This window comes from Gekko japonicus, unplaced genomic scaffold (assembly GCF_001447785.1).
Source record: "Gekko japonicus isolate JY-2015 unplaced genomic scaffold, Gekko_japonicus_V1.1 scaffold65, whole genome shotgun sequence".
Taxonomy (NCBI): domain Eukaryota; kingdom Metazoa; phylum Chordata; class Lepidosauria; order Squamata; family Gekkonidae; genus Gekko; species Gekko japonicus.
The window spans coordinates 2,077,519-2,094,870 of record NW_015165832.1 but is presented as its reverse complement, the minus strand read 5'-3'; the positions used below and the strand labels follow the sequence as shown (position 1 = coordinate 2,094,870).

The 17,352-nt window shown below is 42.2% G+C and overlaps 1 protein-coding gene across 1 annotated transcript in view; it reads left to right on the top strand.

Annotated features, from left to right (window-relative positions):
• Nucleotides 1-17,352, top strand: part of ANO1 (anoctamin 1, calcium activated chloride channel) — a gene marked incomplete at its 5' end in the record, with an annotated part of 133,859 nt that overhangs the window by 38,152 nt on the left and 78,355 nt on the right. Inside the window, 3 exons of the mRNA XM_015410856.1 lie at nucleotides 7,510-7,561; nucleotides 13,780-13,835; nucleotides 15,706-15,747. Coding sequence (XP_015266342.1) covers nucleotides 7,510-7,561; nucleotides 13,780-13,835; nucleotides 15,706-15,747 — 150 coding nt within the window. The remainder of the gene's footprint in view (nucleotides 1-7,509; nucleotides 7,562-13,779; nucleotides 13,836-15,705; nucleotides 15,748-17,352) is intronic.

Genomic DNA, 17,352 nt, shown 5'->3' with positions numbered 1-17,352 from the left:
AAAGGATAGACTCATTCATGGTTACCAGACTCCAAGCTCAAAACAGCGTGTTACTTAGGGGGAGGTCTTAATGATACTTGGCCCTAGACAAAAGTCAAGGATGGCCCTCCCCCACACCTCCTTTATTCCCACCCAACTCACTTTGAATAAGAATAAAATGCCCAATTTTCACCCAGTACATGTCCCTTCAGAAATGTGCCAAAGTTTGTGTTAGTTAGATTGATGATGTGTATGCATTATTTTTCAAAAAAACAGTTATGACTGACAAATGCACTAGCTAAATTGATCACGTGTGGGAATCATTTTTTTAAAAAACAACCTTCCAGCATAAATGGAATAGCTCATTTTCAAAGGGCAAGTAAACATCTGGAACTAGTTGTTGGGGTTCTTTCCTGTCAGAGAAAATTGAAATATAGGGGAACACTATCAGATTTTTCATTCTATAGAGTGAGTGATATAATTAATGGGTTCTTTATTAGGTCATATAAGACATCACCTCCACCAGCTGTTGGGGAGCCCCCAGCACAGGGCTCTGGTTAATTGCCCAGGCTGCTCCATAGGTAAGACTGCTATTGATGTTACCTTACACTGAGTCCTGAAGTGTGTTGAGAACATCATTTCAGTGTCTCTTCATCTTTTTACTGATTTAAGATAAAAAGAATTTGTCCAGGAATCTGTCAACAGAAGGTACTCAAGGCTGTGGGTCTTTTTTGCTTTCCCTTCCCTCCAGCAGCCATTTCCAACCACAGGAAAGTGTATTCCTGGAGTTGCGAGATCATCAATAATAACTACACAGGTTGGAAGGCTGCAGTTAGGATGGAAAACAGGAGGACATTGCCCCTCTGTCCTTTGTTAGCAGAAAAAGAGAAGGGTAGCTTAATGAATAGCCAACAATTGCAGGCTTTTAAGCAATGCTGCTTGAGAAAGGGTAAACTAGAAAAAATGATCGACAGCTCACAGAGCTCCTTCTGATTGGGTGAAGTCTGCTTACTGTGGAATGGAACACTGAGCTGTTTAAAAAAAATCAAGTGAGAAGGAGTTAGCAGTTGGAGTTGGAGTGGCGCTAGAGAGAGAATAAACTGAAAACTCTGAAGAGAAAAAGGGTCTGATAAGCCCTGTCTGGAGCAGAGTAAGGATGTTGTGGCCTCTGCAAATAACAGACTTAAGGTGGAGACAGTGAGTCTGACATAGAAGTGTCAGTACTTCACCTGTTCAAGGAGTAGAGAGAAATCTCTACTTAAGTGGAGAATTAGACATTCTCAATATGGAAGCTGATTAACCAGTTTATAGAGACTGTTCTTCTGGAAGATAGGGATTTGACCAAAAGGTTTGAGGAGGCACAGAGGTCCCTCAAGCCTGTCAAAAGAGGTTATTGCTTTTAAGGAGAAGAGGATAACAATCTGGCCAGAGGACGAGGGGGCAGATAGAAAACCCCCTGGTTTATAAACATAGGGTTACAGCATACTGAAATCTCAAATCTATGTGACCATCCAGAAACAAGTTCAAAAGAGAAAGGGGCCCAATTCAACACTGCCCGAATTTTGCGGAGCCGGGTGGGGGAGGGAGAGCCAGCTGGAGGCGGGGCAGAGTGGCAGGAAAGTTAGGACTTCCCCTCTCTCCCCTTGGTCAATAGCAGGGCGACAGGTGGCTAGGGGAGGGCCTGGACAGGGGGAATAGGCTGGCCACCCACCACCTGCCCTCATTCTTTGTCTGAGCCAAGTGGGCATTGTCAGGTGTTACTATGTGGTGGGGGTTGCGTTGATATGCTGATAGTATGATGTGTTACATAAAAGCAGCTTTGGATATATATTTGAACCTATCTTAACTAAACCTAACCAAAGTTCACTTGTAAATATAATTTTCCAACCCCTGCCTGTTTATTCCACTAAATTTGCTTTCTGTTTCAACGTTCAATGTGCTTAGGTGCCTATTTCTGTGGGAGAATTTTATAGAGGTACAGACCTTCCTTAGTCACAATTCCTTATTTGGGGTGTAAGCCAACAATGTATCAAACAGTAATAAGGTGGGACAACAGCTTTATAATGGCCCCGGTCACATGGCAAAATTGCCTCAGGAGAGGCATGGGAGTCCCGCGGATTTTCCGGGCGCGATCTCACCCCAACATCTGGGAAGCACAGTGCACCCGTGGCGAACCCATGGCTCCCTGCCGAAGGTGCAGAGTTAAAAACTAGTACCTACGAGGTACTACTTTCCTGAAACAGTGGTCCAGCGTGATCGCGCAGCTTGGCTTCTGTGCCGCGCTGCAGGATACCCGTCTGATCGGCATTTCCCCCCGAACCACAGGACCTCAACCGGGACGTGTGCTTGGGCAGCCACGCGTTAGTTTCCTTCGGGGCAATTAGCCACACCTCCCCCCGGCGATATCCGACCGATGTGACCGGGGCCAATAAAAGTTTATTTACCACATAAGAAGAGTGACACGCTACCTAAAGGCTACCCAGTTAACAAAAAATTCATCGGATGGAGGGAAAATCTGAGACCTTATATGGGCAATTGTTTGATGGGAGCGGCCAACTGGTACAGGGGGAAAGAGAGAGGTGGTTTTGTGAAGTGGGGTGAATGATCATTAAAAAAGAAAACAAAATAGCAAACACAAACAGTTAAGATTAAAGACTTCAGTGTCTTTGTCTGGGTCTAGTTTAACTCCCTATTCTATCTCATGCATTCAAGAACATTAAATTAATAAGAGAAAAGTTTCACTTTCTTGTTAACCGAAGTTACTTCTAAATTCTGTGCTTTAATTCAGGCCTCATGATGCTTTGTGCCAGCTTTTTCACAGAATAATATTCTTTCTGAAGGGCCCAGTTTTCCTCTTTATTACTAGCTATGTCTAGTTTTGTTTAAGAATAATCTGTGACTTTCTGGTGAGAATGCTAATCAAAATTACTTATCCATATGATTAATTCTTATTAAATAAATAAATTATAATTATTTCCCTGTCAAAATTTATTCCAGGGGTGTACTTCTGACTTCCTATTTCTAAATAAATATACAACAAGTTATCATTGAAATGCCTGCTTCCAAAGACTCACAGAAAAGCATTTTACTTTCTTTGCTTTTTCTCCACGTCTTCATTTTAAAAAATATTAAAATCTATAAAATATTTCTCATGCATATTCTTTTCAAAACACACTTTAGTGTTTATGTCCTCATATTTAGTGGCAGGCTTTTTTTTTCTTTGAGGGTTTCTTTTGCAAAATAGAAAGAAAAGAGAAGATAGCAAGTATTGCTCTTCATAGTTTGTTTCAATGGGTTGAAAATACAACCTTAATATACTAATTATAGAACTTCTATTTTTGGATAAAAAGCTCCCATTTGAAAAACAAATATAGACACAAAGCTAAGTTATACATGTTAAAACCAAACAAAAATGTTAAGCATAATTAGAGGAAGGCTCCAATCTGATTCTAAATGTATACCTAGACATGGAGGTAATGAATTTGTCACATTGGGGCTCTTTAGAGATGAAAGAAAACATATGGCTTGGGAATTTTTTAATTGGCTTGACCCTTCACTTCATAAGACAAGGAACCAGAAATTTATGGGTGAATAATGCATCTCATAGGGCAGGCCAGTGGACCATAGCATGGTCTCCTTTTATTCCATTTGTACTGCTGCTGCTTGTTGCAGGCAGATGTTTATAGCAGACACTGATAACTATTTGCCTCTGTACACATCTTAGGTTTGGCAAAATGAGCTTACACAAATGCATTCAAGCTTTGGTGCCTCTATAGTATAAAATCATAAACATGAAGATTTTTTTCTTTCATTATCATGGAGAACTTTCCTTTCCTATTCCACTATTCTTCTTGAATATTAGCTTGTATATTGTTACCTTACAACAGTGCTTCTCAAACTGTAGATCGGGATGCAAGAGTGGGTCACAACTTTCACACAGGTGAGTTGGAAGGCCAAAAGGGAGGAGGACGAGGAGGAACAGGGTGAACTGAGGAGATGGCTCTGTGAAGTTAAATCACAAATGTGGATTTGGCCACATTAAATCACAAATGTGGCCAAGAAAATACAGCCCTTTTATCAGCCCTCTGCATAGCGTGTGCAGTGGCCAAGAAAATACAGCCCTTTTATCAGTAATACTATATATTTATAAGCATGAAACATAAACAGTAAATATATTAACTTATTCAGTGTTAAGTGTTAAGATGTTCCTATTTCTTATATGGGGAAAGAAGCATGCAGTCGCTTTACAAGTAGGTCGTGTAAACTACAGTAAGTTTAGAAGTGGGTCTTTTTTTCTTTTTTTGGATCCCCCATAGGGGAATTTTTTATTGGTTTTTTATGAACTACAAACTACAACTGAAAATATGGGAATTAACTTATTCAGTGTTAAGTGTTAAGATGTTCCTATTTCTTATATGGGGAAAGAAGCATGCAGTCGCTTTACAAGTAGGTCGTGTAAACTACAGTAAGTTTAGAAGTGGGTCTTTTTTTCTTTTTTTGGATCCCCCATAGGGGAATTTTTTATTGGTTTTTTATGAACTACAAACTACAACTGAAAATATGGGAAGGGGAACTTCATCTAAGGAGAAAGAAAAAAGACCCACTAATAACTAAAAACCCAAGAGTAGGAGATCATTACATCAGCTTAACTCAATGTTATTTTTAAAAAGCTAATAAAACAATGAACACAGTTGGTTATGCTAGGTTAATTATCTTTTAACTATTCATTTAACTGCTTAAAGAAACCCCTTGAGCATCCCAAAATCATTTCAGAGTTTTCAGGCACAAATCAGAGTCCTTCAGCCACTATTCTTCTCTTTTCTAATCCTCAATTTATATGAACTTTTGGGGGCAGCTGCCCCCTTTTCAGAGGGTGAGTCCTCGTCCAAAGACCCCGACCCTAACTTGCCATCAGATTTTCTTCTTCTTCCTTCTCGTCCTCAGCTGGTTCCCCAAGCTGTGTTTGCAGAAAATCACGTGCCTTAAGAACAGAGTCAATCTTTTCTTTTTTATTATGAAGTTTGAAAATGATGCCTTCTGGGATTAACCATCTGTAACTGATGCCATTTGTTTGTAGAAATATGATTAGTTCTTTATAATTCTTTCTCTTCTGTCTTATATCAAATGGAATGTCTTTTAAAATCCTGATGTTGTTGTCCCCAATCTTAGAGGGAGTTCCCGTAGTTGCTTTCAAAATAGAGTCTCTCACATGACTCTTCAAGAATCTGACTACTATTTCCCCAGGCAGATTATTTTTCTTGATGTATGAGGAATAAGACCTACAGACCACATCCATCTCACTGTAAAGACATTCCTCTGTCAAATCTGTCATGGGGCTATTGCTTCACTCAGCCGTTGCTTCAAATTCTCTCCTTTAATTTCCAGGACCCCTTGAAAACGTAGGACCAAATTAGCTTTCTCCATTTGCAGCTGCAAAACTTTTGTCTCTTCCATGGCTTGCTTCATTTCCAGCTTTTGCACCTTTTTCTTAACTGTTTTAGTATTGGCGTCCATTTCCTTCACCTTCTCCCCCATTTGCTCCATTGCTTTTAAGGACTGAGTCAATTGTAACTGCTGTGAAGCCAAGCTTTGGCCAATTATTGACCGTTGTTGCTTGATATTAGTCATCTCATCCAGCAGAGGGTGCAAGGAATCTGCCAACATTTTTGAAAGCTCAGTGGTCTCTTCCATTCAAGGACTACCCACTAGTTTCGGTTTCAAAAGTTTTTCTTTCTCCGGTTTCTTCCCCGCCATCTTTTTGGATTTGTTTACTTATCGTACAGTTGCTAAAGTCTCTGATATTCGCCCAAATGCTTATTTGCGCTCTGGTAAGTCTCTGAAAACAGTTTCAAACGCTTATTTTTCCGCTCCCCCCTCTTTATTCCGTGTTTTTGTTTATGCGTTTGGGAGGGGTCCCTCCCCCACTCACTTCCCGTCGCTCTTTAAGTGGGGCAGCTTTCTTTTTAAATCTTCATGTTCGCTTCAACCCAACTCACAGTTCGTTGTTGGCCAACCAGCCTAGCTCGGCATCGGTTTCTTTTCCGCCCGATCTCCAGCACTTGTCCCGGTCAGCAGCACTCGTACCATACAGTCACTCAGCGGCTGGACCTTTGGGGTGGAGGAGCACCTCAATTCTCCGCCATCGCACCATTGAAGAGGTCGCCCCTCAAAAGCCCCCTGGCTAGGAGCCTTTTACCAAGGCTCCAGGGGGGTCGCGACCTGTCGCACCCCCTCCTACACGCTGGCGTGCAGTTTGCATCCCTGGGACGTCCGGGAGATGCGTCTGCCTGCGTGTCGCCATAGACCAGAAGTCCTTAGAAGTGGGTCTTGAAGATTACAATAATTTTAGCAATGGGTCCTATTTCAAAAAGTTTAGCTTGTAATATATCTGGTTTGTAATATATCTGTGTGCACACCAGCAAATTAAGAGTATGAAGAAGGTATTTTTAATTATCATCTATCCTAGCAGGAGGAATGAAAGCACACCATCAAAATGGAACCATCAAAATGGGCATTCACCGGATATTCTACACTATTGGGGCCAAACTAGATGTAATGGCAGGGGGCTGTGAAAAGGCACAGGGGGGTAATAGTGCCTGGTCCCTCGGTGCTGCAGGCCCAATCAGGATTTTTAAATTTCCAGCATTGGGAGTTAAAAATGGCAGCATCCCTGGGTTGGACCTAGGGACAGCATCACATCTAGTTCAGCCCTCAGTAGAATAGGCCTGATAGTCTCCTGCTGGAGAGAATTCTACAACACATGATACTTCTTGGTACCAACCAATCTAATCTTGGATAATGACAGCAGCCAAAGTAATGACGTAGTTATCTTAATTCATGAGATAGTTTATATTATAAAAGGTATTCCTGAAAATATGGCATTAGCCTCAGAGAAAAAGCAGCTGAGCATTGGTACTAGAGTACTAAACATTGTCAGCAAAGCTACTAATTCCTTTGTCTTGAAAATATTTAATATTTATAATATTTTACACTGACTTGGTTCCGATGTTTTGTTCCAATCCTTCAAGTGAGGAAGGAAAAGAGAAAATATTTCATAGCAATTTCTTTTCAGTGTTCCCCCAACTTTTCAGTTTTTTTCCATTGGAATTTTTTTTTGGGGGGGAGGCCTTGGGGGGGGGAAGAAGGTGAAATCTGGGGGGGGGGGAACCCCAATTTTTTTCCTCAGCCCTCACATCTTTAGTCCTGGGCAAGTTCCCAATCAGTGATTGGAAAGTTACAGGTGGACGGTCTGTTCCAGGTAGGCATTTGTGAATCAGTCTGGCAGTGCTGTGTAAACTCAGTTTCAAGTGTTGAATTGGCAATGGGTGGTTCACACAGACATTGCAGACTAATGTTCATTTGTTTACTAGTTCTTGTCTTTTATTCCCAAATACTGCCTTTCATACAGAATGGTGGTGATGTAATAGTAACACTCAAAAGCTTAAATGTACTGATGCTTTTGTTTGTATTACACAAAGTGTAAATGTTATTCTTCATTAGAACCGCTTAAGAAACTTTTTTTTCCTACAGGTTTACGAAATACTGAAAAGAACTACCTGCACCAAAGCCAAGTACAGCATGGGTAAGGACAGTTATTTAGGTTTCAGATCAACATTATGTCTTATTCTGAATCTAACTCCCATACGGATCAAAAAACACAGAAAATGGGGTCAGGTATAGATGGGGATATTATTTTACAGCAGGAGTGCCCAGCCTGGTGCTTGTGGGAGCCATGGCACTCACTGACACCTTTCCTGGCACCCACCAAGTATTTTTAGAAACTGAGTAGGGCTCAGTGGGGCTTTTGCCACGCAAGACTTCTGAGTGGCCATTGGAGATTTGATTGGCTGCAGCTGCCATCATAGTACAAGGATCGTCATGATGTGACTGAAGGTAAGCTATGGCAGCCATTTTGTGGCTGGCTCTGCCTCTTGCAGCAGCCATCTTGTGCCTACTGCCCTCTGTCAGAATTCCAAAGGTGCCCACAGACTCAAAAAGGTTGAGGACCCGTGTTCTTCAGACTGCTATGCATGTGCAAATATTGGCACAAAGACTGGCTAACCATCCTCCAAATAATGATAGATAGATTGAGCGATGTGATTTCACTTCTAGGGGAAAAACAAAAGTGACATCAGTCTTCTCTAGGAATTGCTGGAAACTCTCTGTTGAACATATCAAAATCTGAGGTTTTCTGCGATACAGAGGCTTTTTAAATTGAATGTTAAAAAAAACTTGTAGCAGAAAATAACCAGAAGCACATGTTTTAAGATACATAATAAATTGTACCTAGCATACAAGAAACTTCGGACTGTGATATTTCTGTCAATACTGTGCAAAACTCTATGCATTGCATAGTGATAACTTTGGAAAACCAAAATCTCAAAAAATCAAGTTCCAGGATATTTTTCTTTCTACAGGGTTTAAATTGTTTCAAAATGTGTTTCTGATTCAGATCTGGATTAAATCTGAAGGGAGGTGGCGTCCTTAATGAAGGGCTTCCTGGTTGTTTGGTTCTTTTGTCGTATAAGGGAGTCACCTTTTCACTACCGTTACTATTAGGAAGTCTGGAAGTGGCTATAGTTTCTCCTATAGTGCCAAGTTGCCAAAATGGCACATAGCCATAATGTCTGGATTACCCCTAGCAGTTGACAAATCTATTTCCAAGATGTGGCTTTGTAGTTGCAGCCTTTTAATGTTACCAGAGTTTGTTAGTGAGTTAGTTGCTATCTGTAAGTGGTTTGCATATTATTTATAATGTATAGTGTTGCAGCACTGATATTGCTTTCTGTATAGCATGGTTCAGTCTCTTAAGGCATTGACAATTTATGGGGTGATATGTAGGCTTACCAAATTCCGGCGGGGGAATTGTATTTCCTGGCAGGAGCCTCGCCGCGGGGACGGCTGCACGCACTGCACCCGCCGTCGCCAGGATGTGACGCTCCCGTCGCTCTGGCAACGGGGCTGTTTGGAGTCCCATTGCCAGAGCGATGCGGAGCGTCACATCCTGGCGACGGCGGTTGCAGCGCGTGCAGCCATCCCCGCGGCGAGGCTCCTGCCAGGAAATACAATTCCCCCGCCGGAATTTGGTAAGCCTAGTGATATGTGGCATTTATAGCATGAGGCTTTTGTTGTTCAACTAGGCCCATATAAGATAATTGTGTGCCGGCAACTTTGAAGCAATGAAACTGTTATTTTTTTGTGACCAAGTAGTGACTCACAACATCTTCAACACTGTGAACAGACTTACCTAGCAAGGGACCTTAACTAAGTTGCTACTTCACTATTGCAGTAAACTTGCTCATGTGTGTGAATGCTCTTCATGCCATACCATACCATACCATACCATACCATACCATACCATACCATACCATACCATACCATACCATACCATACCATACCATACCATAAATTCACTGCAACATTTGTTGAATGTTCACTGATTGGAAAGCAAGTTCTATGCTTGGATCTTCCAAGTAAATGTTTTTAGGTTCAGGGTCTTCAGGTGCAATGTTCTGGAAATAAGCCCTGGTAAGATGGCACTTACTTCTCAGTGGACCTGTTTTGATTGTTCCCTTAGTTACCCAATTTTCTGAGAGCTTGTTTCAACAGACAAAGCTTTTCTCTTGAGTGTGAATGCTTAGAATGTGTTGCAGAAACTTCAGCAACAATATATAGTGGGACTGACTCAGTGTGTATGTTACCACAGCAACAAATAGCTATCATAGTCTGAGGATATTCTGCATCCAATATAAATAACAACTGGGATACCTGTAAATACTTGTGGGGTTCAAGCTCCCAAGGCCTCTTCCTGTTTCCTGCTTCCTTCTCTCCTTCCCATCCACCAGCCAACCTACCTTTGTCTGCCTCCCTGTCTTCAGCTTTCCTTCCATCACTCCCCCTGGCAGCTGTCCCTAGGTCCAACCCAGGAATCCTTCCCATACACTCATACAGCTTTTTTCTGTCCCGCATCTTCAGCTATATTTATTATGTATTTACTTCATTTATACCTTGCCTTTCTCCACATTGGGGACCCAAAGCAACTTACATCATTCTTTTCTCTTCCATTTGATCCTCTCTACTACCCTGTGAGGTAGAGAATGCATAAGTGGCCCAAAGTCACCCAAGTCAGCTGCCATGGCAGAGTGGGGATTTGAATCTGTGTCTCCCAGATCCTAGTCCAGTCCTCTAAGCAGTATTCACACTGGCTTTCATGGGGTAGCTGCTGTTGAACAAAAGCCAGCAGCTAGGCTTGGGTGAGTCAGGCAAATCATGTGATATTAAGTTGTCTGGTGGTTGCACGTGGGTCTGACCCCATGAATCTCCTGCAAAGGCCAAAACAGCCCTGGAAAGGGCTCTGCCTCTCCCCTTGCCTTTTATTTAAGGCAACCAGGTCTGGAACACTGGCAGTGCTGTTCTGGTTGCCCAGCAATGGCTACTCAGGGCATTTGTTTCTTAAGGCTACAAGTGCTGTTTGTATTGTCTTGGGAGATTCTAACTCCCAATATTTTTTTTAATTAGAATTCAGAGTTTTCTGCAAAGCTGGGCTTTTTTCTAAGGTTTGTAGGAAAATCTGTCTTGTCTGTCCATGCCCAAGTCTCCAGATATAGGAATCTGTAGATGGGATCCTGTTGAGCTATATTGACAAGTGGTGGACCCACAAGGATTTGCAGGGGGCATCTAATTTTCTCCTCCCGCTATTTCTTCTTTTGCATTCCTGAAAGCCTCACTACCTATTTTCTTTTTCATGCCTTTTCTCTCCTTCAGAACACCAGCCAACCTACCTTTATCTGCCCCCTTGCCTTCAGCTTTCCCCCTTCTCTCTGCAACAGGTATCCAAAGCAGCTTGCATAATTTTCTTATTCTCCATTTTATCTTTACAACTGACCTGTGAGGTAGGTTATGCTGAGCCCAAGGTCACCTAGTGAGCTTCCATGGCAGACTGCTGATTCAAACCAGGGTCTCCTAGTCTGAAGCTCTAGCTACTACACCACAGTGGCTTTTGTGGGGTGGCTGCTGTTGAACTGTAATAAAGAGCCAGGCCTGGGTAAATCACACAAGTTGCATGGTACCAAGTTATTTGGTAGTTACTGCCGGCACTGGCCAATGAAAGGCCAAAACAGCCCTAGAAAGGACATTGCCGCCTCCCCCTGCCTTTTACTGACAGAAACCAAGGCTTGGAGGCTGGAAGTACAATTGTGGTTTCCTAGCAATGGCCACAGAGGGCATTTGTTTCTTAAAGCTACAGGCAATGCTTCTGTCATTTCACATTTTGTACTGCACACTCCTGTTTAATTTTTTTTAAGATTTCAGATTTTTTTCCTGCAAACCTGGGGCTGTACTCAGGTTTTAAGAAAGATCTGACCTGTCTGTCCCTGGCACCAGTCTCCTGATTCAAGTATCCACAGAATTCACCACATTGAGAATTACAAATATTGATAAGTGGAGACCCACAGGACTCACAGAAGGGTTTCAATCCTCTTGTTTGCCTGCTGAGCAAACCAGATGCTGGGCAGTCCACCCATTGGTAATGCTACCATTGCTGCTTCTCTATCCCTTCATTTATCTGCCCACCAACTGGCTCATCCACCCACCAGCACCCAGCAAAGGGGCAATATTAGCAGCTCCTTTCTCCCTAGCTGCATTGCCACCCCTCCACAGCTTAAACAGTGGCTGTAATGGGGACAGTAGCATTGTCTCTCACTCCTCCTCCTTTCTGCCCATTCATCCTTCTCCCCTCCATGTGCCAGTGAGTTGGTGGCAGTGGTAACTCCTGGTCTCTGCCCCCTGGCCAACTGCTGCTGCACCACTTTGGAGGGGGAGTGTGGATTCTTACTCCCCCCAACCTTCCTGTCTGTGTGGCTTAGGAAATGGTGGGGTATCAGCAGCAGCTCTTTCCTTACTGATTACATTGCACCTTTCCACCACTGGGGGTCAATGGGTGGGTGGCTTACACTGAGGCAAATTGGGAAAGCAGTAGCAGCGAGCCCACCGATCCATCTATCTGTCTCCCTGCTGTTTGGCGGTGGAGAGGGCAATAACCCTGTATTCACTCCCCCACCCATCTACCTGGCTGGCTGAAGAGAGGGTGGCTGTGGCTCCTGCTCTTTCTCACCTGGCTGCAGCATGACCAACTCTTCCATGGTAGTGTCTCTTGCTGGTCCTCCTGGCCTACTATTCTCCAAAGTAAAGGAAGAGTGAGAGGCATTAGGGTGGGTGGCTCCTCATCCCCATCTCCAATAAGTTTATATTGTCTCAGTTTGCGCAGACAACATGCTCCTTTGTTTGGGGGTTTTATAAACCCTCCCCCCCGGTAATGTTTTATAAAGTTCTGAGATTTTTCTGCAGACCTGGAGAGTCTTTCTTTCCACCTGGCCCTGATCTGCAGATTTAAGCATCCACAGATGGGGACAGGTTGATTATTAGATATAGTGATACCAGTGTAGTGTAGGGATATTATTATATGGTATAAATTATTAAATAGAGAGCCAGTGTGATGTACTGGTAGAATGTCAGCAAAAAGACCCAGATTCAATCCCACATTCAACTGTGTTGGGCCACTCACTTTCTCTCAGCCTAAACTACCATGTGGGGTTATTGTAACAATTAAATGGAAGAGAAGAGGAAACTGTACACCACCTTGAGCTCCTAGGTGGGAAAGTGAAATAAAAATATGGTAGAAAGATAATTTGAAGGGGAAAATTGGATTCAGTATTTTGATGAGTTTATCAGGTAAATTGAAAACATTTCTTCCACTGAAAAGTACACCATAACATACCTCAAAGTTTGTTTTATTACACTCGTCCAATTCTCTTATTATGCAGCTAGCTACATCAGTTTTTCATATATGAATATAAAATTTACTAGATAGAAGCCAGCATTAAAGACAGGGTATCAGAATATTGAAAGCATCAAGTTACCAAGGAACACATGTCCAAAGTCTGTCAGATGCCCCATATTTGGAAGTAACTATATTAATGCCAGCAGCTGTAAAGCAGAACACATCTAGAAATTAAATACTGTATCCTCTAAGAGTTTGCAACTAAGCAGTCACTGGAATTCTAAGCACATTCTTCACCTATTGCAAAATCCCAGCTACACTTACAACATCTTCTATTACACACCATCTCATTCTACTCCAAAATCAAACATTTTCCAGTAAAAAAAAAAAAGTATATACACTACCTCAGAGTCCCTGTTACTCAAGCATTGTAACTGCTTCAAGCTCAATCGTATAACTAATAGACAAATGTATAAACAGGGAAAGGAGAGGGAAGAAAGAAGGAAACTACCCTTTTAAATAAAAGACGAAAATGTGATAAATATGGTAAGTATTATGCCAAGGTCTTTCCAAAGGCTTTCCAGATAGCTTCTCTAATCAAGCTTAAATCAGATTTTTAAAAATCTTTGCCTGAATGAGTGTGTGCACATGGGTATTCACCTACCCATCAGGCCCAGCTGAACTCTCTTCTTACAAACTTGCCTTTTGCTATACTTCCAAATCTGTGAGCTTGCTTTGAAAATCCAGTTTGAACCTTCAGGGTATTTAATTTATTATAATGACTAATTTTGAGTCATTGGACTCTGAAATATATGACTTCTTCTGATTCTCCGTAGCTTTCTGTTTCTTAAAATGAACCATGTTTAATAATTTTTTCAAACAGCATGGAGACAAATGAACTAGTAAAAGATTCATTATCTAACAAAATTACTGATGTTTTGAGGGAGAAATCTCCAGAATTTGGAAAGTTGAGGGAATTCAAACTTGGAAGCATAAATAGACACCCTCTGTTGTTGTTCCAGGGATCACCAGTCTGCTTGCCAATGGTGTTTACAGTGCTGCATATCCGTTGCATGATGTAAGTGGTTTTAGAATATATTTTTATGTTTCTGCTTGCTGATACCAGGAACCCTTAATGTGTTAGGTATCGATGGCACAGTCTTAAATGTCTTTGGCTGTCCATGAGCCCAGTTTTCTGCTCTGTTTTTACATTACTTTTTAGCAGTTTCTTTAAGAATATGTCTGCCAACGTTTAACTGGTGCCCTAACACACACAATAACTTCCTTTTGTTTTACATAGAGTTGTAAAAAATGACTCAGCAGATGATTGTGCTTTTGACCTTCTGTTATTAAGGACAGTGAGGCTATTAGGAAACATATTTAGTTCTCTGGCACCATGTAGTGAGCTTCCTGATTTAAATCCCCTTGACATCCTCCTAACTAATGTAATGCATATCAGTATGGTCAGTTTCTGTTGGAGAAGTGGACTAGTTATGTGTTCTGATTGTGCATACTCTGAAATCATATTAATGTTTATGCAAGGATGGCCAGCTTGTTCAGAACATACATAATGAATTGCCCAAAGGGTGTAGATCATTTTATATTTAGGAAAATCACAAATTAACGTACTTTTGAGTAAAAAAAAAAAAGTAATAAAATATTTTTTCTATTTGCGATGTGTTTTTTCAATGACATATTGAATTAGTAAATCAGTATTGTATTTAATTAGAGGCGCTACTAAACCAGCATGGAAAATGTTTCCATAATATTCCAATAAAATAGGAATTGGGTCTAGGTTGTAAAGTGTCAAAGTAGATGCTCTTAAATCAGTGGACCTGCTTGTAAGGAAATGTGTTTATTTGCCCGGTTGTAGAACTGGACATGCACTGAGTACCTCACATGCAGCCAATTTCCCCCAACCCAACTCATGGTCAGACATATGTAATTTGGCCTGCATATGACCCCTAGTTTAGATTATCCACCATTGTATTCAATATATTTCACGTTGTTAGGTAATTTTTCTAATTAATGTGGAAATAATCTGGAAATATTGCCTTTGACTGCAACAGTCATTGCCTGTGAGCTCTTTTGTGCTTTTGCAAACCAAGCCAAAGAGACTTGTATCACCTTAAAATGAAAGGAATTATTGCAGCACCAGCTTTCATAAGCAGAAGCCTACTTCACTGGATGCATGAACTGATGAAATAGCTGTTGCCTACAAACACCAAGCTGGTGATGAACACCACTGCAGTCTCTTGCCTGTCATTAGCCCATCCCTATTATTTATTTATTTTTCACATTTCTACCCCACATAGATCAACACATAGGGAAAAGTAGGGGTGGGGGGAATCTTGATTCTACCCAGGGATCATTTTGTAGAAAAAGAGGTGCAGGAGCTCATTAGAATAACTTATTAGCATAACTTATTTGCATATGCCACCCCCTGACATCACTGGAAGTGAGTCAGAAGGCAACACCCACTGCTCAGGCTCCACTGGACTGTTTTGTATTGCTAGCTATTGGCGGGGGGGGACGTGCAGATCTGCCCTCACAGAGGGGGGAGAACTTGTACCTGAAGGCGGGCTGGGGGGGGGGGGGTGCAACTTACCTGGCTGCTTCTTGCTCCTCATGGCCCAACTGAGGGCTGCTGGGAGCAGGGGGTGGGGCTTGTTGCATGTGCCCGCCCCCTGGGCTCCTTACTGCTGGAGCTCCTGTGCGCTCCCGCAGGAAATGACCCCTGATTCTACCCATAATTGCTGTGCAGTCTGAAAAGCCAGATTCTTCCTTTGCTTGAACATCTGGGGTGATGGTTGTTGCTTTCTGAACACTTTCTGTTGCTTTCAGAACACTTTCTGGCCTAGATATGCAAAAGAGATATGTAACATACAAAATGCATGACAGCTTTGGTTGTGACCTGTTCAAATGACTCCAATTTTCTTTTTTTAAAGGGTGACTATGAAGGTGAACATATTGAGGCTAATGACAGAAAAGTAAGTTGATATGGGGTCTCAGCACATTCTCAAGAGTGTCAGCTTCACGAGTCACTTCTTGGGAGGTGGACGTTTGTCCAGACTTACAGAGAGGCACTCAGTGCCATTTAGAAATGTTGTTTTTAAATGTATTCTCTCTAACAGAAAATACAGTATTGGTGCGTGACATTTGTTAAGAAAGCTCAACCACCGTTTGTTAAGGATGCCAAGTGATCAGGCAGCATTTTTAGCAGCTTAGAAAGGAGGGGGACTGTACCACCAGCATCAGCTAAGTCCTTAGGGCAAGTTGCTTCTGTGCGTGATGGAGACACCACAGTAACCCCAGGCACTTTTAGCAGGCTATGGGGGCCAAACCAGATGTTATGATATCCATGGTTCTGACTGTGAATGCTGATGCCATTTTAGAGAAGAATTTGGCCATTTAAAAAGGCTGCATGGCCACAGTGAAGTGGAACCAGGCAGTCTTGTTTCCCTCCCCCAGCACCTTTTCAAATGCCAAAACAGCCCCCAACAACTGTTTTGGCACTTGCAAAGGCATGCAGGGGAAAAACAAGATTGCTTGGTCCCACTGTGTCATGGGTCCAGTCATGGCATTTTTAAACAGCCAAGTTCTTCTCTAAAATAGCATTGACATCTCCAGATCAGACCTGTGGATGCTGTGACATCTAGTTTGGCCCTAAGTCTGCAGTTCTTATGCTGATTCCAGAGCAGTCTATTAAATCACAAGAATAAAGTTATTTCATCCATGAATTGATGGGAAACACTAGAGGCATTCTAGATCCTTCCCTTGTTGCTGGTCTTTACTGTTTTTAGGCAAAAGAAAAGTAACACCTTAACAACAAAGGAAGGCTTCTCTCCTTCTGTACCCTTAGATGTAACACTGGGAGTTCTGTGAATGCGCTCCAAAACCTATTTTGCTTTGAAAAAGCAAGCACCTGGGACCCCAATACAGACTGCGATTGTGGCACTGGAGGAGTCTTTCCTCTGCACCATTATTCCAATCTGAGATGGCCTCACAGAGTTGCAGTTTGTCCCACTGGGAATGATGAGAACCTGTAGATTTACTAGGGTTGCCAGCTCCAGGTTGGGAAATACCTGGAGATTTTGGGGGTGGAGCCTGAGGAAAGCAAGGTTTGGGGTACGATGCCATTAAGTTCAACTTTCAATGCTGCCATTTTCTCCAGGTAAATTGATCTCTGTTGCCTAGAGATCAGTTGTAATAGCAGGAGATCTCCAGCCAACCACCTTGAGGTTGGCAACCCTAATGTTTGCCCTCTCCCCCGTTTAGTCTTCTGATTGGTTCTACAACTCAAATCCAATTTCACAGTTTATTAAGTGTCCCATCTTGTTGATTGTATTGACTCACTCTGTGTAATCTGTCTCCAGTCCTAGTAAGAAAGGCGGACTATAAATAATGTAAACAAACAAACTAAATGTTAAATATCCCAACAGGGAAAACAGCAGTTGTGCAAGGATATTTCAGGGCAGAAATATTATGCTAGGGAACAATCCCCTTCCCTCGTGCTGCAGTCTTAATTCAAATCAGGGTCCTCTGGCCTCAGAGGATGAAAAACCAACTTGGGGGGCTTATTTGTGGCACAGGTG